The following is a 24,937-nucleotide window of genomic DNA, read 5'->3' as shown; positions in this document are numbered from 1 at the left end:
GGGGGTCATATACAAGGAACAAGAGTAGTTACCACCAGGTTCAAGAACAGCCAATTCCCTTCAACCATTTGGTCCTTGCACCAACCAAAACAACTCTATAAAGCGACACTATGACCGCTTTGTACTACAACGGACTTAGGTTTATTGTTTTAATTGTGCTCTCCCTTGCTAAATTTGGGTAAGATTTATATTTTCTTGTGAATGTTGTATATCTGATGCAATTTACCTTTGACAGCGCTACAATTATTTTTTCATTGCACTTGAGCATATCTGTATTTGTGTGCAAGGCAAAATCAAATTTGACATTGTTTACAAAACCAACAGAGAATAAAACAAACACCTGTAGCAAATTCACTATGAAACCACATCGACTTGGTCTGTTTAAATTAATCTTTTATATAATCTACAACTTCCTTAGTACAACTGGTTTAGGTGGGATAGAATTGCTTGAGTAAATTCAAGAGGGTATTTTGGAACAGTGTATGGATCATCCATAGTTATAAGAAAAAGTTTGTGAACCCTTTGCAATTACCCAGTTTTCTGCAACAATTACTCAAAATATGGTCTGATCTTCATCCAAGTCACAATAATAGACAAACACAATCTGCCTAAAGTGGTGGAAGGAGCACTGTGGTTTGGGGCTGCTTTGCTCCCTCAGGGCCTGGACAGCTTGCAATCGTTGAAGGAACAATAAATTTAAAATTGTAACTATTTTACAGGAGAACATCAGGGTAGCTGTCCATCACCTGAAGCTTAATAGAAGTTGAATTACAAGACAATGATTCGCAACACAAGAAAAAAAAATGTTTTGGAATGGCCAAGTCAGGGTCCAGACCTTAATCCAAATGAGTTGCTGTGGCATGACCTGAAGAGGGCTGTTCATGAAAGGTATCCCAGAAATACAGATGAACTGAAACAGTTTTGTATGAAGGAATGGTCTAAAATTCCTCCTTGCCTTTGTGCATGACTGATCAGTGGCTACAGGAAATTTTTGGTGCAGGTTATTGCTACTAAAGGAGGTTCTACCATTTATTAAATACGAGGGTTCACATACTTTTGCCAGCCTGGACTGTGAATGATGAAAAGCACAAGTGTCTGTGTGTTACTAGTTTAGAAAGATTGCGTTTGTCTGATATTGTGACTTAGATGCAGAAAACCAGGTAAAGGATTCACAAACTTTTTCTTGCAACTCATTGCACTTGTGGATACATTACATTTATTTGTATGCAAGACAATAAAATCAACTTTGACTTTGTTTACAAATCCAACAGAGAACTAAACAAAAACTTGCAGCAAATTCATTATGAAACTATATTGATTTGGTCTATTTACATTAACCTTTTATATAATCTGCAACTTCTTTAGTACAACTGATTTGGACGGAATAGAATTTCCTGAGTGAATTCAAGAGTGTTTTTTTGAACAGTATGCGTATAATCCAGCTATAGAAGCCACATAAGAGACTGCAGATGCTGGAAACCTTAGAGCAACTCAACAGGTCAGCAGCATCTATGGAGGGAAATGAACAGTCAATGTTTCAAGCCGAAAACTCTTCCATTTTCCTCCAGATTTCCAGCATCTGCAGCCTCTCATGTTTACATCTGGACCTTGTTATAGGTAGATAGCCTGGCCACACGAGTGGTCTTTCAGTAGGAGAGCAGTGATTGCAACTCCTTACATTTTGAGCTTGCTATAAATAAGGATGTCTGGATCTTGCAAGAAAGTACTAATTTGGGGTGGTCAAATTACAACTTTACCTGTGGGAGCTGCTTAAGACTGCTCATCAGAGTCCAGCTCTGAGAAGGTCCAAGAAAGTACAGCAAGAAAATCTTGTGTGATGAGAGTGGTTGTGAATTTGAGTCAAAAGAGGAAAAAGGAGCATAAGTAAGACTTAGGAAGATACTATCAGACAGGAATTTAAAGAAAGATGAAGAGAACTCAGGCAAAGGTTTAGGCTTCATGAAATGTCCTTAGCAAGCAGGATCAAAGAAAATCCTTAGGATTTCATATATGCATTAAAACAAAAGTATAACAAGGATACTGTATTATGCTTGAAGTTAGAGGATGTGGGTGAGGTATTAATCAAGTACTTTGAGTCTTATTCACCAAGAGAAGGACATGGAGGTAATAACAGCAATATGGGCTACGCTAATATGATAAGGCATTTTGAGATCAAGGAGGGAGTGGTGCTGAGTTTCTTGAATAGCATTAAGTCATTCCCAGGGTCTAGAATATGCAACTGCACAGCATTGGACAGGCTATGATGTTATACCAATCTTAGTAACAATTTATACCAGAGCAACACACACAAGTGCTGCGGGAACTCAGCAAATCAGACGGCATCTATGGAAATGAATTTGTTTGGTCAATGTTTTGGGCCGAGATCCTTCATCAGGTCTCTTGACCTGCTGAGCTCCTCCAGCACTGTGTGCGCGTTGTTCTGGACTTCCAGCATCTGCAGAATCTCAAATGCCAATTTACACCCTGTTCTCTTCCTGCATATCATCCTTATCCCTCCAGTCCCTTCATAGTCATGTGTCTAACAGCTCCTTAAGCACCAAAATGCTTGCTTCCACTACTACGCTGATAATCTATTCCAGGCATCTATCATCCTCTGCATTAAAAACTTGCCTCTCATACCACCTTTAGACTCCCCCCTCAACCTTAAAACCATGTCCTTTAGTGTTTAATATTTCAATCCTGGATAAAATGGGGAGAATGGGGTCTAAAACATTCTGTCTCCTCTCAGCCTCTGACACTCCAGGGGGGGACCACTCAGGTTTGTCCAATCTTTCTTCACAGCTCAGACTCTCATCTATACATCTTATATATCTTATCATGATAAACCTCTTCTATACCCTTTCCACAGTCTTCACATCCTTACTATAAACTGGCAAAGAGAACTGCACACAATATTCCAAAAACAGTCTGACTAAAATTTTAATTAGCTGCAACATAACTTCCTTACTCTTACACTGAACACCCCTACCACTGAAGGCAAGCATTCTTTACTACCTTATCCACTTAGCAGGCACTTTTACTGAACCACAGACCTTGATCCCCAAGGTTCACCCTCCCCACCCCCCCATACCTCATTGCTTTTACGGGGTTTACTTAACTTTCTCCTTTCATTGGAACGCTCAAATTTCAACATCTTATACTTGCCAGATTAAACTCCATCTGCCACTTCTCTAACCATATCTATAACTCTGCTAAATCCCATTGTATTCTTTGGCAGTCCTGTACACTATCCACAACTCCAATCTTGATGTCACCTGCAAATTTGTTAATCCACCCATTTGCATTTTTAATCCAAATCAGTGATGTACAAACAGAGGTCCCAGCACTAATCCGTGTGGAACACCACTGGTCAATGGACCTCCAGCCGAAATAACAACCTTTTATCCCTTCTGTAGACAAGCCAGATCAGAATCTAAACTTGCAATTCACTATAAATCCCATGATCTTTATTTTCAGTAACAAACCTGACAGGGTGGCCGCGAGACCCAAGGCACAGAGGGGTTGATAGAAGACTTATTTTGTGATTGGAAGCCTGTGACCAATGACGTACCAGAGAGACATCACATTACTACCCTTGCTGCTTGTTACAGACATTGATGATTTGGTTATTAAGCCATGTGTGAAAGGTTTGCAAATGATATAAAAATAGGTGTGTTGTTGAGAGTGAAGTTAATTGGCAAGAAGGCAAGAGCAATAAATTTTGAAATTTAATCCAGTTAAGTCAAGGTGATGCACTTTATGATGCACATTAAGGGTAGACCTTCATAATGACTGGCAGGCCCTGAAGAGTATTCAGGAACAGGTAGAACGATTTCTGTATACAAATACAAAGATGCCTGAAGGAGGCAGCATAAGAAAATAACACAGAAATAAATTGACTGGGATGAATGATGCTGGAAATCTTCAGGAACACATAAAATGCTAGATCAGGGATTCCCAACCTCTGTTAATGTTAAAGGCTGTTGTTGTTCCTCTCCGCACCACTTGGTGCAAAAGATGGCAAACTTGCATTTTGTATCGCATTTTGTCTGTTTGTCTGGGATTTGTTTTCCTTGGAGTGCAGGGGAGTGATTTAATAGGGAGGCAGAAAGATTATGAGGATAGGTAGACGGTGGAAAATACTCCACACAGCAGAGGTATTTTAAAATTAGAGGACATGGCTTCAGGATAAGGGGTAGGTGGATCAGAGAAAGTAATGCCCTTTCCCACCGTGATATGTTCAGAATCTGAAATTCACTGCTGCAGTAGATGAAGACAGCTACACTCAAAATATTTTAGTAGTATTTACAGTACATGAGCACTTAAATCATCAAGGCAAAGAGGGCTACAAACCATATCTGGTAACTGGGACTGATTTATATAAATAGGTACCGTCAGCATGGCCAGGCTGCATCAAAGAGCCTTTTTATGTGCTACACACAAAGTGCTGGAGGAACTCAGAAGGCCAGGCAGCATCCAAGGAAAAAAAAATACAGTTGACGTTTCAAGCCAAAACCCTTTGACAGGATTGGAGAGAAAAAAAGCTAAGGCGCAGATTTAAAAGGTGCGGGGAGGGGAGTAAGAAACATCAGGTGATAGGTGAAACCTGGAGGGAGAGGAAGTAAAGAGCTGGAAAGTTGATTGCTGAATGAGACAGAAGGGCATGGAAAAAAGAAAAAGGGGGAGCAGCACCAGAGTGAGGTGATGGGCAGGCAAAGAGATAAGGTGAGGGGGGGAAAAGGGGATGGGAAATGGTAAAAGGGAGGTGGAGTGGGAGGCACTACCAGAAGTTTGAGAAATCGACGTTTATGCCATATGGTTGGAGGCTACCCAATCAAAATACAAGGTGTTGTTATTCCAACCTAAGTGTGACCTCAACACGACAGTGGAGAAGGCCATGGATAGACATGGACAGAATGGGAAGTGGAATTAAAATGGGTGGGCACTGGAGACCCCACATGCCCTGACAGATGGCGCGTAGATGTGTGGCAGTCTCCCTATCTAAGTTGGATCTCACCGATTACAGGAGGCCACACCAGGAGCACCAAACTCAGTATATGACCCCAACAGACTCACAGGTGAAGTGTCGCCTCACTTGGAAAGACTGTTTAGGGCCCTGAGTGGTAGCAAGGGAGGAGGTGTAGGGGCAGGTGTAGCACTTATTCCACTTGCAAAGTTAAGTGCCAGGAGGAAGATCAATAGGGAGGGACGAATGGACAGGGAGTCATGTAGGGAGTGATCCTTGCAGAAAGCTGAAAGTGGGGGGGGGGAGGTTAAGATGTGCTTGGTGGTGGGATCCCGTCGGAGATGGCAAAAGTTTTGGAGAATTATGTGCTGGACGTGGAGGCTGGTGGGGTGGTAGGCGAGTACAAGAGGAACCCTATCCCTGGTAAGGAGGATGGAGTAAAAGCAAATATGCATGAAATGGAAGAGATGTGGTTGAGAGCAGCATTGATGATGCAGGAAGGCAAGCCCTTTCTTTGAAAAAGGACATTTCCTTCATTCTATAATGAAAAGCCTCATCCTGAGAGCAGATGCGACGGAGACAGAGGAATGAGATAAAAGGGATGGTGTTTTTACAAGTAGCGGGGTGGGACAAGGTGTAGTCTAGGTAGCTGTGTGAGTTTGTAATAGACATCAGTGGATAAGCTGTCTCCAGAGATAAGAGACAGTGAGATCAAGAAAGGGAAGGGAGGTTTCGGAAATGGACCAGGTGAATTTGAAGGAGTTGGAGAGAGACAAAGTGGATGAAGTCGACAAGTTCAGCACTGGTGCAGGAAGCAGCACCAATTCAGCCATCAATATTGTGTCAGTAAAGTGTGGGACAGTCACCAGTGCAGGCTTGGTACATGGGATTGTTCCACATAGCCCACAAACAGGCAGTCACAGCTGAGACCCACGCAAGTGCTCATGGTTGCCCCTTTTGTTTGAAGGAAGTGGGAGGAGCCAAAGGAGAAATTATTGAGAGTGAGGACAAGTTCCACTAGACAGAGGAGAGTGGTGGTGGAGGTGAACTGTTAGGTCTGGTGTCCAGAAAAATAAACAGGATAGCTTTGAGGCCTTCCTGGTGGGGGATGGAGGTATATAGGGACTGGACATTCATAGTAAAAATGATATGGGGGCCAGGTCACTTGAAATCCTTGAAAAGATCAAGAGCGTGTGTGATGTCACATTTGTAGCTGGGAAGGGACTGAACTGGGGGAGATAAAACATATCTGCATACCTCAACTCCAAGTTCAGAGGGGCAGGAACAAGCTGAAACAATGGGTCTACCTGGACAAGCATGTTCGTGGATCTTGAGTAGGAGGTAGAAATGGGAGATGTAGGGTGTAGGAACTATGAGGTCGGTGGTTGTGATTCCCCAGTGTCAATAAGGTTGGTGATGGTTGAGAGACAATGGCCTGGCGTTTCTTAGTGTGGTCCTGCTCAAGGGGTAAGTAAGAGGTGGTGTCAGAGTTGGCGCTGGGCCTCAGCAAGGCAGAGGTCAGTACGCCACATTACTCCAGCACCTCCCTTATCTGCAGGATTGATGGTGAGGTTAGGATTGTTCCGGAGGGAGTGGTTCAGAAGGAGTGAGGTTGGAATAGGAGACAGGAGTGTTAAAGTCAAGACAGTTAATATCCCATCAGCAGTTGGCAATGAAAAGGTACATAACAGGCAGAAGACCAGGGCAGGGTGTCCAGGAAGAGGAGGATGGTTGAAGATGGGGGGTGGAGGGTGGTCATCGGTTAGGGGTGAAGAGTCCTTGCCAAAACAAAACAGGCTCAGAGGCAGAGGAAGAGCTCATCGTCATGGCAGGTGTGGAACTCATTGAGGTGTGAGCACAGGGGGGCAAGGATGAGGCTCCTTACCGAGGACAAAACGTTCTGCCGCAGAGGGGGAAAGATCAGAGGGGAAGTTCTGTGCTATATGACTTTTAACAACAAAACTTATACTGTAGCGCTGTGCTACAAGCAGCGCTAAAATTACGACACGGAGTCAGTAACTGCAGTCGAAGGAAAAACTTTATTCGAAAACTTCAGCCTCACTTTTAAGCCTCTGTCAACCGGCCCCCCATGGCGAAGAGGCTCCAAAGCTCTGTGCTCGCAAACCCCCGTAGGCTATCTAATTGTGAGTCGGTTCGGATACACTAGGAAATGAGGCGCTACATAACCCCCCCCCCAGAACCGGCGATACACCCCCCAATGTCCACAGCCTGGGCCAGAACCTGCTTGGGAGGTCGGCCTCTGCGCCGAGGCGCCGGAAACTCGGCCGGTTGCGCCAGGTCCACATGGGCCGGCTTGAGGCGGTCCACCGTGAAAACCTCCTCCTTCCCCCCAACGTCCAGCACGAACGTGGACCCGTTGTTCCGGAACACCGTAAACGGCCCCTCGTATGGCCGCTGCAGCGGTGGCCGATGCCCGCCCCTTCGTACAAACACAAACTTACAGTTCCGTAGGTCTTTGGGTACGCAGGTCGGGTGCCGCCCATGCTGTGAAGTGGGTATGGGGGCCAGGTTACTGAGCTTCTCGCGAAGTCTGCCCAGGACTGCAGCGGGTTCTTCCTCTTGCCCCCTCGGGGCTGGTAGGAACTCCCCGGGGACGGCCAGGGGCGCGCCGTATACCAACTCGGCCGACGAGGTGTGCAGGTCGTCCTTGGGCGCTGTGCGGATGCCGAGAAGGACCCAGGGAAGCTCGTCCGCCCAGTTGGCTCCTCGCAGGCGGGCCATGAGGGCCGACTTCAGGTGACGGTGGAAACGCTCCACTAGCCCGTTCGACTGTGGGTGGTAGGCAGTGGTGTGGTGCAGCTGAGTCCCCAAAAGGCTGGCCATAGCTGACCACAGGCTGGAGGTGAACTGGGCGCCTCTGTCGGAGGTAATGTGGGCTGGTACACCAAAGCGGGATATCCAGGTGGCGAGCAGGGCTCGGGCGCAAGATTCGGAGGTGGTGTCGGTGAGCGGGACCGCCTCTGGCCATCTTGTGAACCGGTCCACGATAGTCAGGAGGTAACGCGCTCCGCGCGACACTGGCAGGGGGCCCACGATATCCACATGAATGTGGTCGAAACGCCGGTGGGCGGGATGGAACTGCTGCGGTGGGGCTTTGGTGTGCCGCTGAACCTTGGCCGTCTGGCAGTGCATGCACGTTCTGGCCCATTCACTGACCTGTTTGCGGAGACCGTGCCAAACGAACCTGCTGGAAACCAGCCGGACAGTTGTCCGGATGGAGGGATGCGCCAAGTTATGAATGGAGTCGAAAACACGTCGCCGCCAGGCTGCGGGGACGACTGGACGGGGCTGGTCGGTGGCGACGTCACAGAGTAGGGTCCTCTCACCTGGGCCCACGGGGAGGTCCTGGAGCTGCAAACCAGAGACTGCAGTCCTGTAACTCGGAATCTCCTCATCTACCTGCTGTGCCTCTGCCAGTGCCTCAAAGTCTACCCCTTGGGAAAGGGCATGAACGGTAGGGCGAGAGAGCGCATCCGCCACGACATTGTCCTTACCCGAGACGTGCCGGACATCCGTTGTGTATTCAGAGATGTAGGACAGGTGGCGTTGCTGGCGGGATGACCAGGGGTCGGATGCTTTCGTAAACGCAAAGGTAAGCGGTTTGTGGTCCGTGAACGCGGTGAAGGGCCGACCTTCTAGGAAGTACCTGAAATGCCGGATTGCCAGGTAGAGCACCAACAGTTCCCGGTCAAAAGCACTGTACTTGAGCTCGGGTGGCCGCAGGTGTTTGCTGAAAAACGCCAGGGGTTGCCAGCGACCTGCGATGAGCTGCTCCAGCACCCCACCGACTGCCGTGTTTGATGCGTCCACTGTGAGGGCGGTAGGGGTGTCCATTCTGGGATGTACTAGCATTGCGGCGTCAGCCAAAGCTTCCTTCGTTTGAACAAAAGCGGCGGCGGACTCCTCGTCCCAGGTAATGTCCTTGCTCGGACCCGACATCAGGGCGAACAGGGGGCGCATGATCCGGGCAGCTGAAGGGAGGAAGCGGCGGTAGAAATTGACCATACCTACGAATTCCTGAAGGCCTTTGATCGTGGTGGGTCGGGGGAAGTGGCGGACCGCATCTACCTTAGCGGGCAGAGGGGCTGCCCCGTCTTTAGTAATCCTGTGGCCCAGGAAGTCAATGGTATCAAGTCCGAACTGGCATTTGACAGGGTTGATTGTAAGACCGTACTCACTCAGTCGGGCGCAGAGTTGACGGAGGTGGGACAGATGCTCCTGACGACTGCCGCTGGCTATGAGGATGTCATCCAAATAGATGAACGCGAAGTCCAGGTCCCGTCCCACCGCGTCCATTAACCGCTGGAACGTCTGTGCGGCATTCTTCAGGCCGAACGGCATGCGGAGGAACTCGAAGAGGCCAAACGGGGTGATGAGAGCCGTTTTGGGGACGTCGTCAGGATGCATCGGGATTTGATGGTACCCTCGGACAAGGTCGACCTTGGAGAAGATCCGGGCGCCGTGCAGGTTTGCCGCAAAGTCCTGAATGTGCGGCACAGGGTAGCGGTCCGGTGTGGTAGCCTCGTTCAGCCTGCGGTAGTCGCCGCACGGTCTCCAGCCCCCCGTCGCTTTGGGCACCATGTGCAGGGGGGAAGCCCAGGGGCTGTCGGACCGCCGGATGATCCCCAATTCCTCCATTCTCTGGAACTCCTCCTTCGCCAGTCGGAGCTTGTCCGGGGGAAGCCGCCGAGCACGGGCATGGAGGGGTGGTCCCTGTGTCGGGATGTGGTGCTGTACGCCGTGCCTGGGCATGGCTGCTGTGAACTGCGGTGCCAGAACCGATGGGAACTCCGCCAGGACCCTGGTGAAGTCGTTGTCGGACAGCGTGATGGAGCCGAGGTGAGGGGCTGGCAACTGGGCCGCGCCCAGGGAGAACGTCTGAAAGGTCTCGGCGTGTACCAGTCTCTTCCTGGGCAGGTCAACCAGCAGGCTGTGAGCTCGCAAAAAATCCGCACCCAGAAGCGGTTGGGCTACGGCGGCCAGTGTGAAGTCCCACGTGAACTGGCTGGGGCCGAACAGTAGCTGCACCTGACGGGTGCCATAGGTCCTTACTGTGCTGCCATTCACGGCCCTCAGGGGGGGGACCTGGTGCCCTGCTGCGGGTGTCGTAACTCGTCGGAGGTAAAACGCTGATCTCAGCCCCAGTATCGACCAAAAACCGGCGTCCCGACCTTCTATCCCACACATACAGGAGGCTATCCCGATGGCCAGCCGCCGTAGCCATCAGCGGCGGCTGGCCCTGGCGTTTCCCGGGAACTTGCAGGGCGGGCGGCAACGGCGGGCTTCTGCGCCCCACCGCTGGTGGTAGAAGCACCAGTGGTCATTGGGCCGGGGGTTAGTGGGCTCTGCGGCCGGGCCTGGACTGGTTTGCTGCCGGGAGCGTGGCTGGGAGATCTGTGCGATGGATGCCCCGCTCACCTTTTTGGCGTTCCACAGCAAGTCCGCCCGGGCTGCCACCTTCCGGGGGTCACTGAAATCCGCGTCGGACAGCAGCAGGCGTATGTCCTCGGGCAGCTGCTCCAGGAATGCCTGCTCAAACATGAGGCCTGTGTGTCCCTCGGCCAGAGACAACATCTCATTCATTAAAGCCGATGGAGGTCTGTCGCCCAAGCCATCCAGGTGCAGTAAACGGGCAGCCCGCTCGCGCCGTGAGAGTCCGAAAGTCCTGAGGAGCAGGGCTTTGAATTCCGTGTACTTGCCGTCTGCCGGGGGCGACTGTACGAACTCCGCGACCTGGGCAGCTGTGTCCTGGTCGAGGGAGCCCACCACGTAGTAGTAGCGGGTGTCTTCTGAGGTGATCCGGCGAACGTGGAATTGGGCTTCGGCTTGCTGGAACCATAGGTCCGGGCGCTGTGTCCAGAAACCCGGCAGTTTCAACGAAACCGCATGAACAGAGGCGGCGTCGGTCATTTCTGGTCCAAAAATCGTTTGGACCGTCGGGGTCACCAATTGTAGCGGTGTGCTACAAGCAGCGCTAAAATTACGACACGGAGTCGGTAACTGCAGTCGAAGGAAAAACTTTATTCGAAAACTTCAGCCTCACTTTTAAGCCTCTGTCAACCGGCCCCCCATGGCGAAGAGGCTCCAAAGCTCTGTGCTCGCAAACCCCCGTAGGCTATCTAATTGTGAGTCGGTTCGGATACGCTAGGAAATGAGGCGCTACAATACTACCATTACCTTGTAGTTGAATTGTAAAATAACTGTCAAAACAGGTTGAGAACCCTTATTGGAAATGCTTGGGGCAGGAAGTATTTTGGACTTTTTCAGATTTGGTAATATTTGCATCTATATACCAAGAAACTTTAGGAATGGAACCCAAGTCTAAACATGAAATTCATTTACATTGCATATACAGCTTACACATATACCCTGAAAGTACAATAGTTTTATATATTTTTAACAATTTTGTACATGAAACAATATGTACATTGAACCATCAGAAAAGTAAACTATCATCACCTCAGCTGCCCAAGTGGATGATCGTTAGCATTTTGGCATTCCCACCATTCCCAACTCTGAATTTATGTGCTACCGGTAAGTAGTCTTTGTCTTACACTAATCCATCACACACAACAGTAAAAAAAATGACAATTAATATAATGTCTATAGATAATCACTGTGAAAAATACACAAAGGTCTGGCTGTGATAACTGCTGAAAGCAAACTGGTGCCAACAAAGTCCCACGCTGCCTATGTGAGGTCACTGTCTGTGGTGCACAGAGACCTGCGCTTCACCTGGGAACCTTCCCAGTGCCTTGTGGAATTTTCTATTTGTGCTGTCAAGTCAACATTCAAAAAATGTTTGGATTTCAGAGGTTGCAGATTTTGGATTTTTGGATAAGGGCAGCTCCACCTGTACAAATATTACTTTTCTGATGTGTATTGATAGTTTAATCACAGATGGCAAAGCCCAGTGAATTAACAACATACCTGGGGTGATGCACCATGGTCCATTATATGGAGAAGAAGGCTCTGTGTTTGTTCTCTGACTTGATCTTTGGTGTCACCTAACCGATCTACAAGTGCTGGTAGCACTGGAAAAACAAAGCATGCAAAAGTGAACAATCTTGGCCAATATTACTCACACAATATCCCTGTTTACTTCAATGCTCATTAGCCAAAAGAATTTGAGATTTTAAAGCCACCTAGCTAGTTAGACTGCATAAGGTTTACATCACAAAGTAATTACGTTCTAACTTAGAAACTAAACTTTGGGTGTGGCAGATGTTTTGGGCATCTGTTTACAAGGTTGACTATAGTCTGGTTTTCATGTTCACAGTTGTAATTCAACCAGCTTCATCACAGACACAACCCTCCCAACCATCTAGGACATCTTCAAAAGGCGGCCCCATCATTCAGGATCCCTTCAGCATCCAAGATACACTCTCTTTTCGTGACTACTACCAGAGAGGAGGTACAGGAACCTGAAGACGCACATTCAATATTTTAAAAACAGCTTCTTCCCCTCCATCAGATTTCTGAATGGTCCATGAACACTATCTCATAATTTTGCTCTCTTTTTGCCCTTTTTAAAATATTTATTGCAATTTAGTGATTTTTAATTAGGTATTGCATTGTACTACTGCAAAACAACAAATTTCATGACATGCCAGTGATAATAAACCAGATTCTGGTACAGTCGATCTTCACTAATCCGACTATCTGTAATATAGTTCCTTCGATAATCCGGCACTGATTTCAAATTTCCCAGCCACCGTACCAATCTACTGCATATTGTTTTGGTTGTGCTAGATCTGTTCACGTGTTGGCATGCTCTTGAAAGCACAGACAGGCGATTCCTGCTTGTTTTCCTGCATTTATTAATATCATTTTGTGGCAACCCACTTCCCAGCGCACTCGAACCGGCTCACAAAGCGGCGCGTGCCGGCATTGAGGCTGGTCGCAAAAAGGGCACCAAGCCTGCTTCACCGGCAAGGGGAAAAGTCTGCATGTGGGATGGGACTGGACTGTGAATACGCACCCCGTACAGCATTCCCGCCCGGGGAGGGCGGGATCAGGAAGGCTTTAAAGCGAGGCTGCGAAGTGTGAATAAATCTCTTTTTGCAACAACAGCTCACCGACTCCATGTCATAATTTCAGTGCTGCGTGTAGCACACTGCTACAATTTGCTCTTTTTTAACCCCAATTATAGCCCTAGTGAGTAAAGGAAATGCACCTCGTGCTGTGAAGTAAAAACACCGCACATTATCCATTAAAGACAAGGTTGAAATCTTGAAAAAAAACAGGACAGTGGTGTTTCGGTGAAAAGCTTGTGCGAGTGTTACAACATTGGCTCTTCCACAGTGTACGATATAAAGAAACAGAAAGAAAATCTCTAGCTTTTTTTTGATAGTGGCACAAAGAAACAGATGTACATAAGAAAAATAGTGAAAGACAGAAGTTTGGAACTAGATAAAGTGCCGACAACGTGGTTTAATCTTCATGTAAGTGAAGGTGTTGAACTAACTGGAGATACGGTGAAGGAACAAGCAAAAGTGTTTTATGAAGAACTAGGATCTGTCTTCGCTAGGGAAGACACAATCTCCCAGATGTAATAGTGGCCAAAGGAACTAGGGTAAAGGACGAACTGAAGGAAGTTTATATTAGGCAAGAAACGGTGTTGGATAGACTGTTGAGTCTGAAGGCTATTAAGTCCCCGGGAGCTGATGGTCTGCATCCCAGAGTACTTAAAGAGGTGGCTCTAGAAATCGTGGATGCATTGGTAATCATTTTCCAATGTTCTATAGATTCAGGAACAGTTCCTGCTGATTGGAGGGTGGCTAATACTGTCCCACTTACCAAGAAAGGAGGGAGAGAGAAAACAGGGAATTATAGACCCGTTAGTCTGACGTCAGTGGTAGGAAAGATGCTGGAGTCAATTATAAAAGAGGAAATTACGACACATTTGGATAGCAGTAGAAGGATCAGTCCGAGTCAGCATGGATTTATGAAGGGAAAATCATGCTTGACTAATCTTCTGGAGTTCTTTGAGGATGTAACTATGAAAATGGACAAGGGAGAGCCAGTGGATGTAGTGTACCTGGACTTCCAGAAAGCTTTTGATAAAGTCCCACATAGGAGATTAGTGGGCAAAATTAGGGCACATGGTATTGGGGGCAGAGTACTGACATGGATTGAAAATTGGCTGGCTGACAGGAAACAAAGAGTAGCGATTAATGGGTCCCTTTCGGAATGGCAGGCTGTGACCAGTGGGGTACCGCAAGGTTCGGTGCTGGGACAGCAGCTGTTTACAATATACGTTAATGATTTAGATGAAGGGATTAAAAGTAACATTAGCAAATTTGCTGATGACACAAAGCTGGGTGGCAATGTGAAATGTCAGGAGGATGTTATGAGAATGCAGGGTGACTTGGACAGGTTGGGTGAGTGGGCAAATGTATGGCAGATGCAGTTTAATGTGGATAAATGTGAGGTTATCCACTTTGGTGGCAAGAACAGGAAGGCAGATCAATATCTAAATGGAGTCAAATTAGGAAAAGGGGAAGTACAACGAGATCTAGGTGCTCTTGTACATCAGTCAATGAAAGCAAGCATGCAGGTACAGCAGGCAGTGAAGAAAGCTAATGGCATGCCGGCTTTTGTAACAAGAGGAATTGAGTATAGGAGTAAAGAGGTCCTTCTGCAGCTGTACAGGGCCCTGGTGAGACCACACCTGGAGTATTGTGTGCAACTTTGGTGTCCAAATTTGAGGAAGGACATTCTTGCTATTGAGGGAGTGCAGCGGTAGGTTCACAAGGTTAATTCCCGGAATGGCGGGACTGACATATGTTGAAAGACTGGAGCAACTGGGCTTGTATACACTGGAATTTAGAAGGATGAGAGGGGATCTGATTGAGACATATAAGATTATTAAGGGATTGGACACGCTGGAGGCAGGAAGCATGTTCCCGCTAATGGGTGAGTCCAGAACTAGAGGCCACAGTTTAAGAATAAGGGATAGAATAGAGATGCGGAAGAACTTTTTCCACCCAGAGGGTGGTGGATATGTGGAATGCTGTGCCCCAGAAGGCAGTGGAGGCCAAGTCTCTGGATGCATTCAAGAGAGAGTTAGATAGAGCTCTTATAGATAGCGGGGTCAAGGGATATGGAGAGAGGGCAGGAACGGGGTACTGATTATGTATGATCAGTCATGATCACAGTGAATGGTGGTGCTGGCTAGAAGGGCCAAATGGCCAACTCCTGCACCTACTGTCTATTGTCTAGGACTAGATTATGAGTGTGACTATAGTAAAGGTTGGCTTCATCAGTTCAAGCAGCATCATGGCTTACAGTTTTGTGCAGTGTGTGGTGAAAAATGTTCAGCAGACAAGGAAGCAGGGGCAGAGTTTGTTGAAGAAACATTTTTTGAAGAAACTATTGTGCCAGTTTCAGCACCAGATCCTGATGCTTCAATCATTTTTCAATATGAAGATGTTGATGATCCTGACAACCCCACAATTGCAGACATGTAACTTTGCCTGAAGGTATATTAAGCGCCTTCACTTTAGAAGTGGAAGTGCTCAACTGTTCTGTACAAGTTAATTCCTGTACATTTACCTGTACAGAATATCACTTTATTAAAATTTTATTTGCTACTCATTTAATATTTCTGTTGCATTACTATCTAACTTGTACTGATTTACATATTTTAAAGTTACGATGAGGTGGTTAGCTATTGCTTAATGCAATCCTTCTGTAATTCAGCATTTTCACTATTCGGGAACTCCTCAGGTCCCAATGGTGCTGGATTAGTGAAGGTCGACCTGTATGCAATTTTCCAGCAGAACAGGCAGCTACTTCTCCATAGGTCATCTGGTACCTGCTGATGGCTACCCAAGTACTCCACAGCAATTCTGATGCCGACATCATTTTCATGTATTGGGTTTTATTGTGCAAACATATCTGTTCAACTCTCCCTTCCATTTAAGAATTACTGAAAAATGACAATGGGCTCATGACTAGATGTTACTCCCAAGTTACTAACACAAAGTTAATCTTAATTGTGGGTGGAACTTTAAAATCCAGATTAACATCTGAACATGAAACATCACTTACAAGTCTCTGCAGGTCCTGATGTGGTGCAATGCCCCACACAGCCCAGCTACCATTCATTACAGGCCAATTTCAATATGCTTAAGTCTTTTTTCACAGAAGTGTTAAGCTGACAGTCAACCATCTTCACATCCACACTACACCAGTGTAGCATTAGCAAAAAACAGTCTTAGGGTCTTGAATATGTTGTCTTTAGCTCCTCCATGCAGAAGTTCGGGAACAAGGTATTTTGGATCAGCATGGCTCTGGCTTTGTCCTCAAACTGCCCAGTTTACCGTTAGTTACGTGGTGGTATGCAGCGACATTTATCTTGATTGTGTTTTCCAGAGCACCCACTACTGGGTGTGGTCTTTTCATGCTTAAAGTCATGCTCAAATATAGGACTGCTCTTAGTCGGAATTCCCGAGTAGTGGTGGTTATTCGTTGTGTCCAGCAATGACAGGAAACCTGTGCAGGAGAGTCTTTAGAAGTAGAAAAGCCATTGTACTGGGGCAGTTCCACTCTCTTGACCCCAAAAGTCCAGGTACAAGCAAGTGTCACAAACTGGGGTCTTCCTTGGTTACAGTGGATAACCCTGATGCCTTCTGTGGCTTGTCATGCCCTTCACTCCCCAGAGGATTGCAGTATCACCTTTCTAGCTGTTAGATCTCACCATATATCTCATCCACCCAGTTCTCCGAAGCTGACTGTGTATGCTCGGACAGACATGTCCCTATTTTACCGGAGTCTGAGGCTGCCAGCTACCCTCACCTGTTTTAGCATGCCTGTCGAGGTGTGGCATTGCAGTGTGACCGTCGTCACATGCAAATAGCTACTTGAGCCATATGTGAGTGTTGAACGTCCAGAGGGGACCAAAGGTGAGTGAGCTGCTCTCAAAAGGAGCTGCTCTCTGCCAAGCTCCTTCACCAGCTGTGCTACCCCTCCCTGGCCACCCCATATGAAGAGTTCAATATCTTGGGAGAGATGGACTTCAAATTCTGAAGCTGATTATATGTAACACAATTCAAGCAGGTCTTGGCTCAAAAATAGACTTGCAAGAACAATTTTATATAATAGTAGCTCTTTATCATTGAAGGCATCATGATCATCATGAAAACAAGCTGTCAATAGGCTTGTGATGTCCGTTTTCAGTTCACCCACTCTGTCAGGAAAGACCGGTCAGACTGCATCAGTTCCACATTGGGCAGAATTTCTTTGATAGGCTGACATCAATCCGAGGAGCCGCTTCATCAAATTCACTTCAACAATTGTCCTTTCATAAGCAAGAGACTATGCAATGTTCAAGTACATTTACTGTCAAAGTATGAATAATATATACAACCTTGAGAACCATCTGCTGATAGGCAGCCATAAAACAAACTAAAATAAAACCCATTTAAAAAAACCACGAAGTCTGCCAAACATCCAATGTGCAACCAAAAAAAGTCACGCAAACAATAAAAAGTAAACAAATATCATCACAGAGAAAAATTGCAGAGTCTCCACAAGTGAGTCCATAGCCACAGAGCCATTTCGGTGCTGAGGCAAATGAAGCTGGTCCAAGAGCCCAGTGATTATAAGCCATAGCTATGGAACCTGTTCAGTGCTGAAACAAGTGAAGCTGGTTCAGGAGCCCAGTGATTATAAGCCACAGCCATGGCACCTGTTCAGTGCTGAAACAAGTGAAGCTGGTTCAGGAGCCCAGTGATTATAAGCCACAGCCATGGCACCTGTTCAGTGCTGAAACAAGTGAAGCTGGTTCAGGAGCCCAGTGATTATAAGCCACAGCCATGGCACCTGTTCAGTGCTGAAACAAGTGAAGCTGGTTCAGGAGCCCAATAGCTGCAGGCCACAGCAACAGAGTCAGTTTTGTGCTGAGGAAAATGAAGCCTGCCCAGAAGCCTGATGGCTGCAGGCCACAGCCATGAAGCCAGTTCAGCACTGAGGTGAGTAAACCTTTCGGAGTAGCGAGCTGAAGACTGGCCTCCAGCCTTCATCTTTTTAAAAATCAGGCTCAGCACTTAAATCAGCCAAACATCGGGTCATTTTTGGCCTAGGCCCTGCCACTTTGATCCCGCCCAAGTCCACTTTGGTTTGTTTTTTCACTCACGGCCCTGAGCCCTGCTGCTTGGATCCAGCCCCAAGTTCACTCCAGTAATGGCCACTGTGGCAATACCTGCCGTTTCAAGAGCGCAATTTGCTGAATCCTTCAGGATATTGCAAAAATGGCAGGTCATATAGACGGGTCAAAAGTACAACACTGAATGGGGAAATCATAGGCTGTGATTGCAGTGATTGTAGTCCAGAAAAAGTGCAATTAATAGAATAGTTTTGCTTATTGTCTGTCAAGCATCACTGCATCTTGCCAGCACCATCTTTACCTTTGGTTTACTGCTGTGACAGTGTAGCCTCAACACTACCCTATACAATTCAATAATACTAATTTTACTAAATTCCAGCCCTCCAGCAACAAAGAGCAAAATGCCATTTGCCTTCCTAACCACCAGCTGCATCTCTCTAACTTTTACACAAGTACATTTAGGTCTTTCTGTAGTTCACGTATCTGTAATCTTTCTCCATTTAGATAATATTCTGCTTTTAGACTCCTCTTACCAAAAGCCATGGGTTTTCCATCATGTTGGATTCAGCATTTGGAAAAAGTAGCTGAATAGACTCTTATGTCTATTCAATTCCTTGCACTTTTAAGGTGCAAATACTGCAACAGCAGCCCATGCTACTTACTTGCCATCACAGACTGCTTCATTTGTTGTGAATTTGCCAGTGCAACCAAATATTAGCCAGTATGAGCAAGTATTCCCACATGATTTTACAATGCAAGGGACGTCAGTACAGGTTGGGCCAAGGGCATTGCTTAGAGGAATTTGTCATCATGTTCTCAGGCTGGTTTCATTAACTTCCAACAAACACATTCTCTTGTGCAAGATAAAACTCCAAGTATTGCAGTACGCTTTTCCTGAAGGCCAAGTGAATTGGGTTTTACCAGTGTTACTTGACACCACTCAAGATCTGCCTTGAAATCAAGGGCAGTCATTGTCAATTTTTGGATCAAAGCTCTGAAGAGGTCTGGAGTCAAATGGCTTTAGCAAATGTAAATTGATTATTAGTGAGTGAGTGCTGCTAGATAACAGTTAACTTTATCAATGAACTTTAGGATCTTATGTTTTATTGAGCATGCTCTTGATTGAGGTTGCAGTGAACAGCAAAAAAGGCTCTCAAAGCCAGCAAAGTGATCTGAACCTGCAGGAAAAATGAACTGAGAAATGGCAGGTGAACTTTAATGCAGGCAAGTAAGAGATGTTGCACTTTAGAAGAACAAAGTGATCTGGGAATACAGATTCATAATTTCTTGAAAGTGGCATCACAGATAAAGTCATAAAATAAGCTTTTGGCACATTGGTCTTCATAAATCAAAGTATCTAATACAAGAGTTGTGATGTTGTACAAGATGTTGGTGAGGCCTAATTTGGAGTATTTTATGTGGTTCTGGTCACCTACATACAGGTAAGATTTCAATAGGATTGAAAGAGTACAGAGGAAATTTACAAGGATGTTGCTGGTATTTGTCGACCTGATTAAAGGGGAAAGGCTGAATAGATTAGGACCTTATTCCCTGCAGAATAAAGGGAATAAAGGTGCACAAAATTATCAGGAGTATAGATACGGTAAATACAAGCAGGCTTTTTCCACTGAGGTTGGGTGGGTCTAGAAAGAAAGGTTATAAGTTTAAGTGACAGGTAAAATATTTAAGAGGAACACAAGGAGGAATTTCTTCACTCAGAGGTTGGTGCAAGTGTGGATCGAGCTACCAACAGAAGTGATGCATGTGAGTTCAATTGCAATATTTAAGAGAAGTCTGGAAAGGACCATGGATTAGAGAGATATGGAGGACTTTGGTCTCGGTCCAGGTATACAAAAGGCAGAAAAATTGATGCAAACTGGGTAGGCAGACAGTTCTGTGTTGTAGCACTCAACGACTCTATAACCTTTAAGAAATCTAGTTACATCCAAGGATTTGTGCTCAGTGCCCACACCCTCAAGAAACGTGCCATTTAGTCATACTGACTTCCTTATGTATGCTCTGCCACCACAGCGATGACTGATTATTTATCAGAGCTTCACTTTGCTGATTTAAACTCACATCTTCAATTCCTTGAATATGTAAATGTCAGAGTAACACAACAAAGAAACAAACCATTGATCAAGTACCCATCAAGTGTACCTGTATATTATCCCATTAAGTAGCAGTTGAACCACAGCCCTTTATGCCCCAGGGTTTGAGTGCTTGAGCAGATGCTTCGTAAATGTTGAAGAGTTCCTACCTCCACCACCTTGTCAGTCATTGTAGTCAAGGTGAAAATTTACACAGATCCCTTGTAATCCTCTTGGTCCTCATCCTTAATTTATGCCCCTTATGGTTTTTACACATTTTAGGTTATTCACTAAAATGTTATTTACTATCCACTCTATTTATCTCACTTTCCTGAAAGCATGTCAATTGCCAGAAAATACTGAAAAAGTGATCTTCCATGTCCTTTTTTGTTTGAGGACTCCAAAGATACAGAATCCACTAGGCAAACAAACTGCAGTTTGTCCTCCTTCCTCTCAGTCCAAGCTCTTATTCTGGCTTCTTTCCCCTTCATTTCCAGTCCTTCTGAAGGGTTTTGTCTCAAGATGCTGTTTATTCCCCTCCATTGATGCTGCCTGACTTGCTGATTTCCTCCAGCATTTTGTGTGCTTAAGTGTGTATTTCTTTTCTGTGCTGCTTGGCTAACCCTGTATTTTGACACTATCACCTCTGGTTCAAGATGCCTGTAGCTGGCAGAAATATCTTGTTAAGCCTTGTAAGAACTTCCCAATTTTCTCTAAGATCAACTCTCATCTGTTTAAGCTCAGGCCTTGTCTGCATGAATCTCTTCTCCCAAAAATAAAAACAACTGCCATCCCAGGAAACTATCTGGTGAACCTTCCTCTACTGCAAAGGTATCCTCACTTTGAAAGGAAGATCAGACCTTTATACAATATTAGTCTCAACTGGACATTAAACTCCACCACAGAAAGGTCCCAAACCCAGCTGCGAAGGGGGCATTATGAGAAAAATATTTGGGACATTTGCCTTCAAATATGCATGAATAATTAAGAGCAGGAATTTAGGGCTAATTGTATAAAACGATAGTTAAGTCATAACAAGAACACCACACTATTGGAATTATATAGTTGCACTGGACAAAACACCAAGGAAATTCAGTCGGGAGTTGTCTTGAATGGTACGTTTCAGTTATGAGGCAAGACTGAATCTGCTCCCATGTCTTAGGTCTTACTTGCGGGGAGAAGGCAGGAGAATGCGATTGAGAGGGATAATAAATCAGCCGTGATGAAATGACAGAGCCGACTTAATGGGTCAACTGGCTTAATTCTGCTCCTATATTATGGAGGTTGGATAGAATGAGCAAACGACCTGATAGAGGAATAGAAACTTAGACAGGGTACATTGAAGGTAACACCTCCCCATCGCAGAAATATGGGGCACAAGTTCAGATTAAAGGGCAGTTCAAAGGATCTGAATAAGAACGTTTTTTTTTAAAAAACCTCAGATAACAGATGGATTACAAAGTGTGCTGCTAGAATGGGTAGTAGAGGCAGGTACTTTCACAATATTTTAGCTTTCTCAAACCCCCATGGTGAATAGGCTATATACAATGTACAGGTAAATATGATTGGCACAGACTTGGTCAACAGGACATCAGGGTGAAGGGCCTTTTTCTGGATTTCAAAAGCAATACAACTTTCAGAACTTTCCTTTGAGATCCCAGTTTATAATCCAAGTGTTCTATCCATGAGATTCTTTTTAAGTTCTGAAAATCAGAACAAGCAACAGATTTAATGATGGGCCAAATAGCCTAATTCTTCTCCTATGTCTTTCAGTCTTATTTGGAAATTTAGATGTTTAGGGAGCAAGTCAGGCTTTGCAGTTTATGTCAAGCCCTGCCAGCCCATGCCTGATGAGGGAACTCTGGTTACAGGCCAAGATGTGAAAATACTTTCAGGTAACTGAAACTGGAAACACAGGCTTGGGTTTCAAGCCAGAGTCAAAGCAGCAAGAAGTGGACTGGCCAAATTAATATTTAATGACAACTAATGCTCCAGAATTTATCAAACATTTTTCAGGAGCATGCAGGTCAGTGAACAGGATGGGAGCTCACAGAATATAGGGAAATAATTTGTTCAGTTTTTTGGCAGGTAAAAAGCAAATTACAGGTGGCCCCCACTTTTCAGACGTCCCCTTAACGACAACTCGCTGTTACAAAAGACTTACATTAGTACCCGTTTTCGCTAACCAAAGGATTTTCACTTTTACAAAAAAAGACGCTCGCTTTATAGGCACGTTTACCCCAAGAAAGACTACAATGACTGTGAAGCCTTGTATAGGCAGTTGTTTGCGCATGTGTGTACGTGCATATGTGAGTACATGCATATGTATGTGTGTACGTGCCCATTTTTTTTCTCCAAATCAATTTTGGCTCACTGCCTTCCCAAGTTTGATAAGTGAAACTACACTGTACCTACAATATTTCTACTTTAAATAGGGTGTAAATTTATCATATCATTCCTGCTTTTACTATATGTTTGTGTTATTTTAGGTTGTGTGTGTTACTTGCTTTGATTTGGTAGGTTATTTTTTTGGGTCTGGGAACGCTCAAAAATTTTTACCATTTAAATTAATGGTAATTGCTTCTTCGCTTTACAACATTTCGGATTACAAACAGTTTCACAGGAACGCTCTACCTTCGGATTGCGGGGAAAACCTGTCCAGGAATAAAACAGTTCTTCCTTGGACTGGCAGCTTGTAACCACTGGGGTACTGCAGAGATCAGTGTTTGAACCCCAACTACTTACAACCTTTATAGACTGTTCTGGAGGGACAAAACAGAACAGCTTGTTGATGATGCAAAATAGAGTAGGAATGCAAGTCATGCTGAATAATCAAAAAATATAGAACAATACAGAACAAACATTGAACAATAACATAACTGATGGAGCAAGATGTAAAAAAAAAGGGGAGATTGTCCATTTCGATAGAGGAAATAGAAACACTGATTTACTTTTAAGGCAGAAAGCAGGAAAATCTTAATGTTTCAAGAGACTGGATGACCTTATAAGTCTTTTGAATGCTGACATGTGGCATTGTAGACAATTAGAAAGCTGGCTGTTCCTGCAAAAAGAATGGTGTACAAGAATGACCACGTCTCACTTTTCAAACAGAAGGACCTTGGTGAGACCACATTACCAGCCGTACAATTTTGACCTTATTACCTAAAATAGCTTGAGTGTGCAATGAAAATTCACTTGCAGTTCCTGGGGGAACAATCTGTCATGTGAAGAGAGACGGAGTAGACAGGCCTGTATTCCCTGGAGTTTAGAAGAATAAGATCTGACCTCCTTGAAACACACAAGATTTTTAGATGGGTCAACAGGGTAGATGAAGGATATTTCCATTTGATAAAGAATCTAGAATTGTTTGGGAGGTGGAGAGTGTCATAATTTCAAAATAAACAGCAGACATTTAGGATTGAAAGGAAGAACAATCCCTCAAAGGAATGTGAATCGTTGGAATTCACGGCCTGTGTGCTATCATGGTTCATTATTAATTGTATTTACAAACAAACCAATAGAATTTCTGGGTATTAAAGGAACAATGGCACTGTCCACCTTCAATTACCATGATCTTGTTAAATGGCAGAGCAGACATGAGGACCCCAAAGGGCTACTCCTGTAACAAAGGTAAATAATATTAATCAAACACCTTTGCTGAAGTTGTTAGAATGCGTTTAGACACAGAGGCAGAGCTAAGTCAAGATGATGCTAAATGGCGACTCTTTTTCCTGCATCTTCGGTCTACTTCTATCTTTGATACATCTTATTTTCCTTTTCAAGATTCTTTTGAACACCCTGACCTGGAGTTACACTCTGACTTCAGTTCTTTGTGGGAATGGGACCTGCTCTCAGGGCCTCATGACCGGCCACTTTTTGATATCCCAAGGATGTGGCCTGGAAGGCCAGCGCACCTTCAGGGTTCCGGATTTTCGTGATTATGGGGCGTGCTGATTCTAGGCTGTGCTCCTGACTGAAGTGTCACAGGAGAACACAGAACATCGTGTTAGCTACTAGCAATTGTGTGTCATAAATCAGTGAGTTGTTTGTTATATCTCGCCTCTTGCTGTGGAACAAGGACACCTCTTCTTCCTTGGGGGGGGTGGGGAGTGAGGAGAAAAGACAGAGCACGAGAGCGAGACTGAAACACGTCAAATGACCAGGTAAATGAGCAGATTTTGGGTACTGAAAGTCTGTTTCTTTATTGACACTTTGCTGCATGCCTGAGTGCTTAGTGGAGGGAGCTGATGCTTTTTTTCTGATGGTGGGGGGGATCATTGCCTTGCGTTTGCTTGTGTGTGGGAGGGGGAGCTGGGGGGGCTTTGGGTTTTAACTTTTAACTGTCACTCATTCTTTGGGGCACTCCTCTGTTTTCATGGATATTTGCAACGAAAAAGATTTAAGATGTACATTGTACACATTTCTCTGACATTAAATATACCTATTGAAACCTAGACTAGCAAATGATCAAAAGAATCCAGTATGGATTCAGACATGCACACAAATGCTAAAGGAACTCAGCAGGCCAGGCAGCATCTATGGAAAAGAGTAAACAATCGATGTTTCAGGCCTAGACCCTTCAGCAGGGATGAAGAAAAAAAGATGAGGAGCCAGAGTCAGAAGGTGGGGTGAGGCAGGGAGGGAGAAGGACAAGGTGATGGCTGAAACTGGGAGGTGGGGAAGGGGTGAAGTAAAAAGTTGGGAAGTTAATTGATGAAAAAGTTACAAGACTGGAGAAGAGGGAATCTA

General features: G+C 45.3%; 2 protein-coding genes across 7 annotated transcripts in view; both read right to left on the bottom strand.

Annotated features, from left to right (window-relative positions):
* The window catches only part of clasp2 (cytoplasmic linker associated protein 2), a 376,943-nt gene that overhangs the window by 336,401 nt on the left and 15,605 nt on the right, over positions 1 to 24,937 (bottom strand). For all 6 annotated transcript variants that reach the window (XM_059984319.1, XM_059984334.1, XM_059984325.1 and 3 more), the window contains exon 3: positions 11,918 to 12,021. In XM_059984319.1, the coding sequence (XP_059840302.1) occupies positions 11,918 to 12,021 (104 nt within the window). The remainder of the gene's footprint in view (positions 1 to 11,917; positions 12,022 to 24,937) is intronic.
* On the bottom strand, positions 7,001 to 10,886 carry LOC132401985 (uncharacterized). The gene is made up of 2 exons (XM_059984387.1): positions 10,797 to 10,886; positions 7,001 to 7,836 (listed from the first exon to the last, which is right to left on the bottom strand). The coding sequence occupies exon 2, from the start codon at positions 7,808 to 7,810 to the stop codon at positions 7,145 to 7,147; it is 666 nt and encodes a 221-aa protein (XP_059840370.1). The 5' UTR covers positions 7,811 to 7,836; positions 10,797 to 10,886; the 3' UTR covers positions 7,001 to 7,144.

This window comes from Hypanus sabinus, chromosome 1, assembly GCF_030144855.1.
Source record: "Hypanus sabinus isolate sHypSab1 chromosome 1, sHypSab1.hap1, whole genome shotgun sequence".
Taxonomy (NCBI): domain Eukaryota; kingdom Metazoa; phylum Chordata; class Chondrichthyes; order Myliobatiformes; family Dasyatidae; genus Hypanus; species Hypanus sabinus.
This window is presented reverse-complemented; position numbering and strand designations above follow the sequence as displayed.

Bases quoted from the DNA above. Each gene is read 5' to 3' on its own strand.
- LOC132401985 (XM_059984387.1), bottom strand. From the start codon at position 7,810: ATGGCCAGCCTTTTGGGGACTCAGCTGCACCACACCACTGCCTACCAC.